Consider the following 15793-nt stretch of genomic DNA (forward strand, 5'->3'; position numbering starts at 1 on the left):
TCGCCTCCTGCTGCCCACCCCCGACAAAGCCACCCGATCCCTCACTTTCCAGCTCTGCAACTTCAGCCTGACACCAACGTCGTTATTTGCATGACTTAAAAAAATGTTTTTACACCAGCAAACGAAGGAAATTTCATGTTCAGAAACAACGGATGTCTTCTCCCCAAATTTTCTAAACTAATTCTTCCTTCCCATGGGCTTGTCTGTTCCAAATAAGAGTGTGACTCCTGGGGTTTCTAGAATCCTGGGAAATGAAGGCTACCTTGCCTCGTTTTCTGTTCCTATAGAAAGCAGATTTTGTATTAAAAATGTCAAATTTCTTTCCCTCCTTATGAGTTCCAGAGGATGGCATGACTTTTTTTAATGTTTGTTTCCCCCACTCAACTCTCATCTCCATGAGGGTGATAGTCCTTTCTTTTACATCACAGCCTTTAGAAGGCATTCAAAAAAGAACCACTATACAAATGAATGAAGGAGAAATTCTCATCAGAATTTTATGTGTTTGAGGCACACAGGATGAGACAAAACCACCAAGGAAATGACAAATAATTCTGTACAGAGCGTAATCACACACAGTCGACAAGACTGCTTTCCCCTGAAGAACAGTGGTGGAAAAGTTAAATATTTTTGCCAAAATGAACACTGCTGCTTCGAGGGAATTCTGGGAGGCCATCTGAAAGGAGGCATGCTTTAAAGGAGAGAACTTGTAAAGTCTTGGGATTCTGCCCTGGTGCCATGAAGAGGTTTGGGGATTCAGAGCCATGGGCCTTCAAATCTCCGTTCTTCTTTGGAGAGATCAGCATCTTCCCATTCTGCACTTCAGTCCTTAGCAGTGTCTTTGCTTGAATATTGCTCCACTTGAACACCCAGCAACCCTTCCAAGATTCCCCATTAAATCGCTCCAACGGGATTCTCCAGGCAAGAATACTGGAGCAGGTTGCCATGCTGTTCTCCAGGGGATCTTCCCGACCCAGGGATCGAACCTGGGTCTCCTGCATTGCAGGCAGATTCTTTACCATCTGAGCCCCCTGGGAAACCCCAAGAAGAGCACACAGATGACAATCTGAGATATTCCCTCCCAGGATTTGAGGTAACGTTTCACACCTGCAGTCTGCGACTGCCGTGCTCCCTTTCTGAAATCCTGTCTTCCAGTCTCCAGTCCTCTTCCATCCTGAACTGTCACTCCTGCGGCGCCAGCACCTCCTAGTTGTCTCAAGCCTCCAGGGAGCCGGCCCACAAAATGCTAATGAGCTCTTAACTCACACACTAGATGGTCATTTTTTAAAACATCATTCATATATAAAAGGCTTGGCAACTACTTGCCTTTGGAGAATTAACTGATTTTCAGTCATTTAAGTCTAATTTCTGGGCCCCAAAGAGACAATTTTCAAAATAGAAGTTCCTGAACCCGAGGGTGGGTTTGTCGCTCTAAGAGTGTTTGCAAGGCAGGCGCCTCAGTTCTCCTGCCTACGACCACCCCACCAAAGGGAAGCAGCTCATTTTCAGGAAATACTATCCTCTCAGTGTGCTGACCACACATGCTTTTCCATCCGATACGAACCTCTCTCACCAAGGTCTTAATTACAGTTAGGTGGCAGCCCAACAATTAATAATGTTAAAAATGCCAAAAGCAGATAATTCTAACTAATATGGAAGGTTGACTGCTTTATGAAATTTGAAAGTGCAAGAGAAAAGTTATAAAATGCAGTGACAAAACTGAAATTTTTGCCACTACTTTTATGAAAGCAAAGCAAGTTTTAGAGAATAAATCAATAGAATTTACTGCCAGTAGTACTGTATTACTGTGTTAGATTGAATGGTATCTTCATGTGAAGAATGCAACCTCTAGAAAAACTTCAGCACAAAACCCAGCATCTCAACTGTTTAAAAAAATGTACGGATCTTTAAATCTCTAATTTCTAAGCAAGCATCTCAATTACACATTTATATGAACATTTCCCATACTTGAATTCTTTACCTTTTGACGTCTTTTCTCTTTCCTTTTGTCTTCCGTGTCCTGTAGCATTTTTTCTTTCCAGAGGTCAAAGAAATAGGAAGGATCAGTATAGAACTTCAGCCCATCCTTCTTATCATCTCTGTAAATCAATGTATTACAAGTCAGGTGGGAAAAAAAAGGTTGTATATTTTCATATCAGAGAAGGCAGAGGCACCCCACTCTAGTACTCTTGCCTGGAAAATCCCATGGACGGAGGAGCCTGGAAGGCTGCAGTCCATGGGGTCACTGAGGGTCGGACGAGACTGAGCGACTTTACTGTCACTTTTCACTTTCATGTGTTGGAAAAGGAAATGGCAACCCACTCCAGTGTTCTTACCTGGAGAATCCCAGGGATGGGGGAGCCTGGTGGGCTGCCGTCTATGCGGTCGCACATATGGGGTGATTATTAATGTTCATTTAAACTCACGAGATAACATCTGCATGAGGAATCTGAACTATCCTATACTCTCTGAAGTCTCCCAATTTTTCTTATTTGAAAAAAATGTGTGAACATGCAGTAACAGCAGTTTTTTCTAGAATAATTAAGTAAAAACTACTCTTGCATATTTAGATTTAGAAAACTGCTACCCCAAAATCACAATATGGCTCATAAACAGCAATATTTAATACCACAATTATTTCAAGGTATGTTCTGTTTATTCTAATGGGGGCTACATATAGAGATGGATGGATCTCTTAGCACATATATGTTCACTTCTATTCTGGAGCAACAAGGCTATTTGGATAAAAATTAGCAAGCACTCTGCCTTTTTTTAAAAATCAGGTTTGCCCAACATCTATAATTCAATTAGGAAAGGAGCAGAATAGTCACGGTGCATACACGTAACTCGGATAGAAAGTGGTGACCTAGATACTTTCCAAATGGAAAGTCTTAGTCACTCAGTCATGTCATGTTGTGACCCCTGGGGCTGTAACCCACCAGGCTCCTCTGTCCATGGAACTCTGCAGGCAAGAATACCGGAGTGGGTTGCCATTCCCTTCTCCAGGGTTCTAAATGGAAGTAATTCACAAAGAAAATTCACTTGCAGCTATTTAGTTTTCAAGAACTGCTATAATTACTATATATTAAAAAATATTTCAAGTCTTTATATGCTACTCATTCATCACAAAGTCAATAAAATGCAGCCAACATGGACGTGGACCCAAAGTTGTAATATACATCAATAGACAGCAAAGCTCAAAATAATCATGTTAAGAAGTGAACACTCTATCTGCTAATGCTTTAAAAACAGTATGTGACCTATATATTACCTTCAAGAGGAAGCAAAACATTTTCACTTAAAGACAGCATTTCAATTAGTCATTTGAGGCATACAGAGAAAGAAAAAAAAAATCAGAGAAATAAGTAAAGAGTTTGTGGCCCAGTAGTCAAACAAAGTGACATGAATTACTTGAGGGAAACTAGTCTTGAAGTCCCTGCTATGCCGGGTTCTCTAAGCTTCTCAGCATCAAATGATAAGCCAGGCTCTCAGGAGGGTGATCTGGCAATTCTCTGCCTGGAAGTCGCTAACAAACCAGCACAATCCACTCTGTACTTCAATTCTTTAGTTATTTAAAATCCTCTCTCTTCCCAATTTCCTAGTGACAAGCAACCTGCATTACTGGGATTTTACTGAAAACATTGTTGTGAAAAATATAAACTATTGCCCTAAGATACTACTAGGTTGTCAATATAGTTGAGGACATAGAAAAACTGAGCAGCAACTTGCTGCAATTTTAAAATGTATAAAATGCATCTTCTTTTTTCAAAAGTGGAGCTAATACTTTGATGAGGAGTTACTACTTAATGGAACAAATATGTATAATAACTTAAGCAAACGTTAACCTTGACACCAGAATACAAGCAGAAATATTCTATGTTTATTGCAACTAAACACTTGACTTTTCAGTCACACTGTACTTATTTAAAACTGTGTTGTCACTGTCATATGTAAATCCAACTGCAAAAGTTTGTGTTTTTTCCTACCAAAATATTTCTGCATTAATAAAAAGTAGATTTGAGTTGGCATGACTATTTTTAAACACACTATTAAAAGATATTTTTCTTTTCTATAAAACTGAATATACACAATATATATGAGCATCAATTTATTTTATGCAATTAAAAATTTTAACCACCACAAATATTTATCATGATCTTGATTAGTCAAATATGAGTGGTTCATTGAGTTTTCTGGGTTTCTTTTTTCCTTTATAACAAAATATTTAGTGAGGTTTCTTAGGAAAATTTTAGTAAGTTCTCTGGCTCTGGAATAAATAAAGCTGAAATTGCCCCCAGAAAAATGTCTGCTGAACAAAAGCAAATTCACAAGTTAAAGCATTAGGCTTCCCATCCCATCTCACCTCTAGCTTGTCACAGAGCCACGGTTTGAGTTCCCGGAGTCACATGACAAATTCCCACTGGCTATCTATTTTATATACAGCAGAGCGGGAGGCAGGACGGAGGTACAAGAGGGAGGGGAAATGTGTACACCTATGACAGATTCATGTTGATGTACGGCAGAAACCAACACAGTATTATAAAGCAATTATCCTTCAATTAAAAATAAATTTTAAAAAGGTAAAAAAAAAATTAGGTTTACAATACTACTATTAATCTTTAAGTTGAGTATCTAAAGACTCCAGAAACATACATTTGTTTCATAGAAAAATGTGGTATCCTGATCCTCTCCCATCACAGCTTCCATGGAATCCCTATTTCATTTCCTGGAGCATCTTTCTGTCCATGCTGAAGAAAGGGATGCAGTCTGAACGACTACTTTCCCAGTAGAGCTGCAATAAAGGATGGATCCAAACATCTCCTTTTGGACCCCGAGAAAGGACAGGAATTCAGACCAAGAGAACCCCTGGGCACTGCCTGAGAAGGGCTACCAGACCCAGGAGAACAGTAACGGATGTGGAGGACTCAGTGAATTCAGGAAGGTGGGGGCACCACCCAGTGGAGCTAATCCTGGGGGGCTGCGAGGATCACCCCCACCAGTCTAAGCTCATCAGAGGCTGAGGAGCGAGCTCTACAGGGGGTGAGAGATGGGGACGAACAGAGAATTACTGGGTAGGCCAAAAAGTTCGTTCGGGTTTTCCTGTAGCTGTTCCAAAAAACCCAAATGAACCTGTTAGCCAACCCAATACATGGAAACAGGAAAGAACTCAGTGACGCGGCAGCAGGTCGGAGAGGAGTTCTAAAGAGCATTTTTAGTGTCTTCATAATAATTTTTGTACAGTTTATTTTTCGTTCTTTTTCTAGGAAGTTTGGTCCTGATAGAGTGTCCTACCAATTCAAATGAAAGGATACCTTCTTGATTCTATATTCACTCTTAGAAAACCCAACACTGCAGAACACATGTTTCTGAATTAAATAACACATGTCTGCGGGGCTGAAATGCTGAGACAGGTACTTGGCTGCATTAGAGATGAATTATGCAACTCCTTTAAACTTGACTTTGAACGTGAGGATCAACACAATCACACACCATTACTATGTAATGTGCCATCTTCTACTCACGATATCTGCATCTGAAAGCTAACATCAGAGCTCACACTTCCCTTGGTAAGCTTATCTGTATTTTGAAATACTCAAACTTTAGAAATTCTGTAAATCACTAATGTCATCGTGGTTGTTTTTGTTGTTGAGCTGCTACGAGTCGACTCTTTTGTGACCCCAAGGACTGAAGCCTGCCAGGCTCCTCTGTCCATGTAATTCTCCAGGCAAGAACCCACTGGAGTGGGTTGTCTTTTCCTTCTCCAGGGCATCTTCCTGACCCAGGGATCGAACCTGTGTCTCCTGCCTCTCCTGCATTGGCAGGAGGGTTCTTTACCATCTGTGCCACCTGGGAAGCCCAATTTCATCCTGGGTAACACTGCAGTAATTATTCTCAAAGTCTGAAAAGATCTTTTCACCACACTGCCCACCTCTCTCAACTTACTTACCTGAGAGGCTCTGGGGACGCACCTGCACACAGAAGACCTACCTGTACGGTGTAAGGATGTTCAGAGGAGGCGGTTTATCGCTCTGGTTGTAAATGTCAGCAACAGGATTAGGAATGCTGTTCTTTGAAACCACCTGCTGGTCTTGGACTGTGGAACTTTTGAAAGCCTTTTTCATGTTGATATCCTGTAGTGACACTGTTTAGAGAAAAGTCCCCCAAGTCGGGTTATGTGGAAATATTTTGAACCGTTTAGAAACAAGTATAATTTGATTCACAATCATAAACATCTCCTAGAATAGCCGAATACATAACATCTATTCTAGCAGAATAATAGTACCTACTATTGTTCATTTAAAATCATGTTTACTAGTATGCACAACTCCCTCTGATAAACAACAGTAATCTCTATAAATCATGTCTTTCCTTCTTTTGTGGCAATATAATGATTTCATTGAGCCTAATTATGAGTGCATCATTCTTTACTTAAATAGCATTTCTCAGAAACCACACAGGGATAAAGTTATGAGTGTAATAGGTATGTAAACACAAAGGTTCGGGGTATCCAGGGGGAGGGGAACCATTCAAACAGTTAATACGTCTGCAAAAAATACACCAATGTAGAAAGTGTATTAAGTTTTTCTGACAGTAATATTAAGGAGAAATGGTAAAGCTTTTCAGCACACCTAGACTTCTGAAAATTATGCAGCATGATACAAATCTGCACTAAGGAGTCTGAGAGAAGCAGGCTATTTACACTCATTTCTTGAGTCTGAATGGCATACTGCATCTCAGGTATCAACTCATCTGACCTGGACATGACTTTCTGAGGTGGGTGTACAGGCACATTCACCCATTGGACCAATGAGGCTGACGGTCAGGGGTGTTAAATGACCTTTCCAAGATTGCCCAACGGAGTGGCAGGATCACACAGAGTATAGATTTCCTGACTTGGTCAAGGATTCTTCTATAGGAATATCCACCAAGGAAAGTCTTAAGGGAGAATACTGATTGGGAAGGGAATGTAAGGCTATATAAAATGTGCTGTAGAATCTCACGATGCTAACCTTTTCCAGGGTAAAGTTTATCACAAGCATCACAACTGCAAGAGTCAACAAAAAGCTGAATAAAGACAAATATTTTTAAAATCATTTTTTATACCATTTGAAAAGTATATGATTGATTTAAAATATTAAAACTCCTTGTCTGAATAGACCCAGTAGCTATTCAAACGTTTCCTTTTAAATAAAAGACACATTTTAAAATTAAATTAAAAAGAGCACATCTCTAACTTCCTACTTTCTGTTGGAAAAGTAAGAATGTTCATAACAAATATTAAAGTCTCAATGTTCTACACTTGTTAAATTTTTAGTTCACTAATCTAATTTTGACCTTTGAAACAGATCTGAAGATAAGAAAACATGTTTTTTTGAGTGATGAGGGATGAATTTCATAAATAACTACATTAAAAAAAACTTTCAGTTTTTATTAATACTGCTATTGAAGGCCTAGTAGAAAAATAAGATGCTAGGATCATTTTAATGCCAGGAGGGAAACTGTAACTGCCTATATAAAGGAAAAAATAATTTTTAATTTGAGTGTTTTCTTCAAAGTAAATATAAAATGGCACATCTTGATTTGGGGGGATAGTTTTTTCCCCCCCAAAATACTCTTTTATTTGAAAGAGACAAAAAGCGAAAAATTTTTTAAGGGATTGTTGAATTTTAATTTTTTTTGAAACTATCCCAATTTCAGGGAACGTCATCAAAATGACCATCAGTTAACTTCACAGCACCTGTGGATATTAACTTTGTTTCAGAGGCCTGAAGCCCTTCATTTCTGGGCAATTAAGTCAGCAGGATCAGCTCAATTACTTATAATCGGTCCTAAGCGGGGCAGAGGGTACAGGGCTCTCTTAGCTGGACAGTATCTTTGGAGTGAGTCTGTGATTTTTCCGGTAAGAAAGTATCTTTCCAATAACTACCAGTAACCTCCATTAGGACTTCTAACACTGAATGCATCCAGAGAGTCCTTTAAAACAAATACTGCGTGTGTCGCTTATTTACAAATTGAGTGTGGTTCACAAGGTAGACCAGATGTGACTCTTAATTACTAAGTAACCCTGCGCTGTGGGTTTTCCCCCCTGCTTTTCTTCTAGGAAAAGACGAGATGAAGGATGAGCGCACGACCTCGAGGAAGCAGCAGGGTGACTCCCTGCCCTCCTTCAGCATCACTCTCCAGGGATGACCTACCCTCTTCCACCGTGGAATCCAGCTGGGTGACCTTGACAGCGAGGCGATCAATCCTGTCCTGCAGAGAGTTTGCGCGGATGTAGAAGTTGTTGGCCTCGTTGAACAGCTCTCCGAATATGTCCTCAGCATGTTTGCCTGCAGAAGGCACCAACAGAAGGCCGCCTGTCAGAGGCCACACTCTCACCCAAGCCCAGCGCCAACCTCCACACGTGTGGTTTTGTGCAAATCATCACAAAATGCATCACTATCAAAGGCCTGTAGGATTTTTCAAAATTTATTAGGAATACTCACATGTATCTGAAAGTTTCCCCAAGTTGTAGGATTTTTAAATGACCCAGATAATACAGAATTTTTACTATGAGCTTTCCGACCCCACCAAGTTGCTTCCCACTAAATTAAGCTTCTTTGGGAAAAAATTAGCTCTCATTTTGCATGCTTTATGCATACACAGTTCAGGACCTGAACTTTCCTTTTACTTCCCAAGTAAACAAATTTGATTCAACAAATCATGTTGGCTTCTAAATTCAGGGTTTTAACCTCATTCACAATCAGCAACGTCAGATATCTTATACAGTGCCTCACACTTCCAATGGCATTAAATTCTTCTAATTCATATTTCAAAATCTAGGTATACAATGCTAACTCTGGCCCTCCCTAAAAGTCAGTATGTTGAATTCTGAGTTAAACGTTTCTGTACAGATCTCTTCTTTCCCTTGAGTTCGAGACATACCTCCCATCTTCCTTAAAGTGTAATTAATAACATTTCTGAAAATTTCACAAGATCGGAATCAGTATCTGCTTTCACTCAATTTCCAAATCCTAACACCATTCCTTTACTCACTCAACAAACATTTAATAACTGCCTACTAAGCATGCAAGGTGCATTGGAGAAGGAAATGGCAACCCACTCCAGTGTTCTTGCCTGGAGAATCCCAGGGACGGGGAGCCTGGTGGGCTGCCGTCTCTGGGGTCGCATAGAGTTGGAAACAACTGAAGCGACTTAGCAGCAGCAGCAGCAAGCATGCAAGGAGCATGAGTGCTAGATGCTACGGCATGAGTACGTTTAGTTCTTTAAGAAACGGCTAAACCGTCCTCCAGAGTGGCTGGACCATCCTGCGTTCCCACCAGCAATGAACGAGAGCTCCTGTTGCTCTCCACCCTCGTCCGCGCCTGGTGCTGTCAGTGTTTTATGTTTCGGCCGTTCTGATAGGTGTGTTTTATCTTGTTTTAAGCTGCGTTCCCCTGAAGACTGTGATGTGGAGCATCTTTTCATGGGCTTGTTTGCCATCTGCACATCTTCTCCAGTGAGAGGTCTGTTCGGATCTTTCGCCCATTTTTCAAACAAGTTGTTTATGTTTTTTATTGCTGAGTTTTAAGAGTTCTTTGGATATATTTTGGATAATGGTCCTTTATCAGATTATGTCTTTTGGAAACATCTTCTCCCAGTTGTTGGCCTTCTCCACAATATCTTTTATAGAACATAAGTTTTTAATTTGGATAAAGTCCAGCTTATCAATTATTTCTTTCACTGTCATGCCTTTTTAGTACCGTATCTAAAAAGTCACAGTCATATCCGAGGTCATCTAGATTTTCTCCTTTGCTATCTTTGAGGAATTTCATTGTTTTACATCTAGGTCTACGATCCATTTTGACTTAATTTTTGTGACGGGTATAAGATGCATTGGTTTTATCTGCATATTCTATCAACTTATCACTCAAAAGAGAAGAGAGCCTGAACCTTCCCGGAAGAAGAGTCACCTGGAGCGAGAATAACTGTAACGCTTTCACCGCGCTTTACAGTTTACACGGTGCTCTCACACTCACTCTCCTTAGTCTTTGCTGTGAACCCCGAGACTATCACCTCCACGGGAGTTAAGAACCACCTGTGCCCACTGGGCGTCCCCAGCTGTCCCCACCTGGGACAGAGCCTTCTGGCACCACCTGTATGATGACTGAGAACTCATGAGCCAAACACGGAGCCACTGCTCCCACCTTCCAGGTGACTAAGCTGAGCACCAGGTGGTCCGTCCAGACACCGTGCCGAGAAAGTGGGAGGAACAGATGAAACGACAACGTGGGTCTCCTATCTTCTGATTCCCTGCCTTAGCACGTACTTCCCTCAGCTTTCTTGGCTAGAGATCAGCAACTTCCCATGAATTATCTCAGGTCATGAGACACTTGGAAATGTCCTGCTTACTTAATAAAATGGACTGAAATATTCTGCTGCTTCAGTGGTTACTCCTAGATACTGGATAAGCATCTCTTAAGAATTGAAAATCTGTATAATTTCATGAATTCTAACAGTGTAACTGTCTTAGTAACAGGAATGCTGTCTGAGGAAATAAGATTAAGAAAGGAATCAATGAACACCACTAAAAATGGGAGTGGGGACTTTGACTTCTTATCTCAGTTAAGCAGTAGCTCGTTTCTCCTGAAGCTGAAAACCTGCGATGCAGCTCTCTGGAGTCACCTGAAATACTGCCGACAGTCCCCACTCACGCGATATACAAAATGGTTCCAAAAGGCAAACCAATTTAACAAAAAAAGAGTCTTCAGATGAATTATGCATGCTTTTAAACACTGTAACTAGATGCGGCGTCCAATGGTAATGGCTGTTTGCTGCCTTTATTATGAACTTCCCGAGCAAGCCTTGTGTGTCTAATTACCTAATAGACATCTCCATGCTGGTGTCCTGTAAGAATCGCAATCCCTGGACAAGTTCTCATAGGAGCTCATGTTCCCATTAACTCAAACCCACACCTCTACATGCAAAGGCATGGTCCACCCACGATGAAGCCCCAGAAAGAACAGAGTCACCGTGACTGCTCCCTCCCTCCACTGGCAGACACCAAACCTCTCCTGCGCCCCACCCGCTGAGCTCCGGCCCTTCCTGTTTCTCTCCTGAATTACATCAACAGCTTTGTTTTCCTGGGTCCAGATTCACCTTCCATCCTTAAATCTGCACATCAGGATGCTGCTATTCCAACCCTTCACTGCTCCCGTCATCTCAAGACCAAACCCAAGGCTCTGAGCAGGCATGGGGACCCCGTGCACTTTCGCTCTGTCCTTTTTCTGGGCTCCAGCAGAACACACTGCCTAAACCCTCCCCACTTGCTCATAGATGCTGTTAGTCCTCTGTGTGTTCAAACCCCTTCATGCTGTCACCTCACTCAGAAGAAGAGATGAAGGCGGGCAGTGACTCAGAAGGTTCTGCCGGGTCCAGTTCAGTGAACTTCCGGGCCCATCCCCTGCTGCCATCTCCCTCGCACGTTCCTGCCAACCAAACGGCCCTGCGGATGCTCAGACACGCCTGCTCCTGCCCAGGCTTTCACATCTCCTGTACCTCCCGCCTGGACCACTTCTGTCACCCAGGTCTAGACCCAAATATCATCTTCCAAGGGAGATGTTCTCTAGCTAAATGGCAATCACCTCTCTGTATACACACTCACAGATGTAAACAAACCCCCACACACCCCCCGCCCCATCCCCTCCCTGCTATGTTGTTCTCTGAGCACTCACCGCCACATAAGTTATACACTTGTATTTAGTGATCCTGTTTCCGGCCTGCCTCCTTCCACAAGAACACATGATCCAGGACAGGGGGACTCTATGCATTGCTACATCAATCGCCAAGGTCTAGGGCGTGTCTGGCTTATTGTAGGTGCTCAAAAAGAGATTTGAAGAAACGAACAAAAATGCACACACTTAAAACTCATCCTTCGGGAAGCAGACTGGGGTCTGTGAGATCAGAGGCCCCTCCCTGTGTCCTCAATACCCAGAGGACATCTTAGTCACAGGACACATCCTACACCCCTCCTCTTGGCTCTTTTACACAAGTCCTGTAAGGGCGTGGGCCACGCCTGTGGTCTCTGCACTGATTGCGCTAGCCAGTGCTCAGCATCTCTTGAATAAAAACACATAACCTGTACCAGTGTTTTCTCATCCACAAGGACACAGCCAACAAAGGCTCCCAGCTCAGGTACATTTGGGAAATGCTGGACTAGAAAGATGAAACATGTATACGCCTCAGGCGTCTCAAAATCTTTAACATGCCCGCGTGTGTTGGGGTTCCGCAGGGCAAGCACTGTGGACATCACATTTTCAAACTGACTGGTTTTGAAACACCAGTAACGCCTTTCAGACCGTTTTCTGAAGCCCGTGTGGGAAGACGCCTGCCCATTCAGCTGCACGACCTGGAGACAAAGCGCCGTGTTCCAAATGGTTTGGATTCAAGTCTAGCAGCTGTTTTTTTGGAATGTCAGATGTAATCAAAATGGAACCAACTAATTTTTTTCTACTTGACCATTCATGGTTTAAAAAAAAAATTCCAGTGCAACTCCAAGAAAACCCCTTTCCCTTCAGCGCTGCAGAAATCTAATTAATAGCAACAGTGTGTACCACTGACAACTCAGGCATGGACAGCACAGCCTCTTCCTGAAGCGACTTGAATGTTCTCAAAACACACTCTGCAGATGCTAAACAGGCCAAAAAGGATCAATATCACGGACCCTCCACCTTCCCTGCTTAATCCTATTTGAAAAAACACAACAGACACTCTACTCCCTTTGGAAGTTCTCGATTTATAAAAACAAACAGAAATTAAAGACTTGCAAACTTAATCTTCTACTAGCTGCTGGAAGCTGACAAGTGACTAAAGAGAAGAAAATAGGAGGAACTATATTTTCTGATGAACGAGAATAAAGCGTTGCAACCACAGCACTCAGTTCTACGAACAGTAACTCGTTCGAAGAGCTTAATTTGACTCACTCTTCCAATGGCAAGTCCGATAATAGCTGAACCGAACTAATTCTGAATTAAAGACCACGAAGAGGTAAGAGCCACTGATTCATTCTTAACTGACAAAGAACCAATTAGGGATTTATCTGTACCACACGAGTTTGAGTCCAAGCTCAAAAAATCTTGTTGGGAAGGAAGGGAGCAAGGAACGGGGCAACGGGCAGAGGGTGATCTCTCAATAAATGAGTATTTGGTAGGAAGGATGCAGACAGGTGTCAGGGGTGTGTGAAGCAGGCAAGAAGCGGGTAAACCCAGTCCTGGAATCACCACCGTAGGCAGATGGGGCAGGACGTGCCAGTGCAGAGGCAAAGCAGAGGGCTGAGATGGCAGAAGGGGGATGTCTGGTTCTCCCGGAATAGCTTTTATTTTCCCAGTGAAATAAGCAAATCATTCGCTCACAATCTGGGATGGGGGGCTGCGGGGAGAAAAGATGTGAAACAGGCAGGAAACTAATTAGTGCAGGAATTACAGCGTGACTGCCGAGCAGCCCTGAACGCCCACCTGAGGAAGGCTGCTGATTTCATGTCCCTCTCCTTTTCTGACACAAGCACTTAAAGATACAAACTTCCCTCTGAGCACCTATTTACACAAATCCCACAAATACATTGGTGATTCTGTGTGTTCGTTACCGGTGCAGTGAGAGTTTGCAATTTCCTTTTTGGGTTCTTCTTTGACCCAAGGATTAATTTAGAAGCTGCCGTTTGATTTTCCAATATGTGAGAACTATCTAGAAAGATTATTAGAATTATTTTCTCATTAACATCATGGTCTTGGTGGTATAAGTCTCTTCAAATATATTATTTTATGGCCAAGCGCATGCCCCATCTTAGAGAGGGAGCATTAAAAGAACGTATATTCTGCAGGTGGGAGTTTTGTGTTCTACAAACATGGATGAAGTCAGCCTAGCTGGCAGTGTCGTTCAAACCTCCCATATCCTGGTAAGTTGTGATCCTTGGAATCTGTCTTTCCCAGTTCTGGGGCAGTGGTTTGTCCTGTGACCTCAGTTCTCTGATGATCTAAGAGAAGCTGCTGAGATCTTTTCTTGTGCAGGTGGGTGGGAGTTCCACATCTGGAATGCCAGGCTGGGGTCATCTGTGGTTCCTGCTTCTTTCTGTAACTTCTCTTTTTCTTAATCGAGTGTCACGCTTTTCTCCCTTCCCATGAGTCTCCTATTTTTGGCTGGATCACGTGTGTAAAAGGCTGGTAGAGGATGAAGCAGACATAGTAGACCTACCCTTATGAAAGGCCCTGTGTCAAGGAGGAACACAGCTGAGACTGCTGATTATCACAGTCATGGACTGATAGAAGAGTGGTGTCATGGTTTGGACAATCTTAGAAAAAAACATTAAAAACCTTGACAATCTTCCCTCAGTGTTTTTAGGTGATAATAACAGTGCAGATCACAATGATCAGAGAGACACCTGTAAGTCACTTATGATACATTACCATAGGCCTATGAACTCATGAGATGGGAAGAACACAGCTGATAAAGGCAGAGAGGTTTGATGGCTGGCTCTCCACGTGAGCTAGGAAGAATTAGTCTGCATTTAAATCTTGCCACATTGCAGTCGGCCCGGGGCAGGGAGAGGTGAGAAACAACCCTGGTGTCATTACTTCTGTTGAGGAAACACTTCTGATGCTCTAGGTGAGTGATGGGTTAGGGAAAACACTTCAGTTTCCAACAGCCCTGTCTTTGTGAGGAGGGGATTCTTCTACTTGCCTCCAATTCTGTGGCCAACAGAGCCTTACTTTACATATACAGGTACACAGGAATGCTTACCTCCTTCACTGGCTTTCTATTTTTATCCACAAGAAATGCAAACATGTATCTCAGTTTGAGGCAGTAAATTTTAAAAAATTCATGCTGTTTCTTCTAGTCAACTCTGTCTAGTACATAAACACCTCTTCTCTTAAAGCACCCTTAACCTAGCCTGAACCTGCCTGGTGATGAACTTGTGATCTATCTCTTGAATATATTATGTTTAATCTTCCCTTTTTCCCCTCAAATATTCCATTTGGCTAAAAACATCCAAGAAATCTATTCAGTGCATGCCTTCAAAACACTTAAAATCTCTCTTCTGACTAGAACTGCACTTGGTATAATCAATTAACACAACCCTGAACTTCAGATCCAATTACATAAAGCAAATGTGTTATGCTGCAAGCCATCAAGGGAGTATTTTCATTCAATTTAGCATCTGCTTTGATATGAGACATAATACATAAAGAGTATTAATAAAAATACTAATCACTAATTTTAAAACTGAGAAGAAAACAGACTTCCCTTCTCATTTATACAAGTACTCAATGTAGAAATTAAATGGAAAATAGGTTTTGTAATAGTTTTTTTTTAAGAGACTCATGTTTAAAACTGATAGAGTCTCAAAATTTTTATACCATTGGTAAGGATGATCTTATCTCTGTGGGAGGAAGCTTGATGACATATAAGATGAAAGAAATCTTTTTAAAAAAAGAGAGAGATGCCAAAAAAGATTTGAGATGTCAGTACTAGTTTTATACAAGAATTATGACAGTGTCTCCCCAAACAAAGAAACATATGTATGCCCAACAGCAAGATAATGGTTATTCATGGTATATCAATATAATACAGTAATCTCTAGCTATTAAAAATGTATCTTAGATGCTGAATATATACTGAGTATAGGCTACAAAACCAGATGTATGAGAAATCACTTTTAGAATGATATATATGAACCATTATCAATGACTTCCTGTGATTAATAAAAAAATTTGTAATTTTTTCCTTTCATGTTATCCTGTGCTAAGTTCTCTATACTATCTTA

The 15793-nt window shown here is 41.6% G+C and overlaps 1 protein-coding gene across 4 annotated transcripts in view; it reads right to left on the bottom strand.

The window, feature by feature from the left end:
• WASF3 (WASP family member 3) overlaps positions 1–15793 on the bottom strand; it is an 80507-nt gene that overhangs the window by 12023 nt on the left and 52691 nt on the right. For all 4 annotated transcript variants that reach the window (XM_061434915.1, XM_061434914.1, XM_061434918.1 and 1 more), the window contains 3 exons: positions 8193–8327; positions 5986–6139; positions 1979–2096 (listed from right to left, as the gene is read on the bottom strand). In XM_061434915.1, the coding sequence (XP_061290899.1) occupies positions 1979–2096; positions 5986–6139; positions 8193–8327 (407 nt within the window). The remainder of the gene's footprint in view (positions 1–1978; positions 2097–5985; positions 6140–8192; positions 8328–15793) is intronic.

This window comes from Bos javanicus, chromosome 12 (genome assembly GCF_032452875.1).
Source record: "Bos javanicus breed banteng chromosome 12, ARS-OSU_banteng_1.0, whole genome shotgun sequence".
Classification (NCBI taxonomy): Eukaryota; Metazoa; Chordata; class Mammalia; order Artiodactyla; family Bovidae; genus Bos; species Bos javanicus.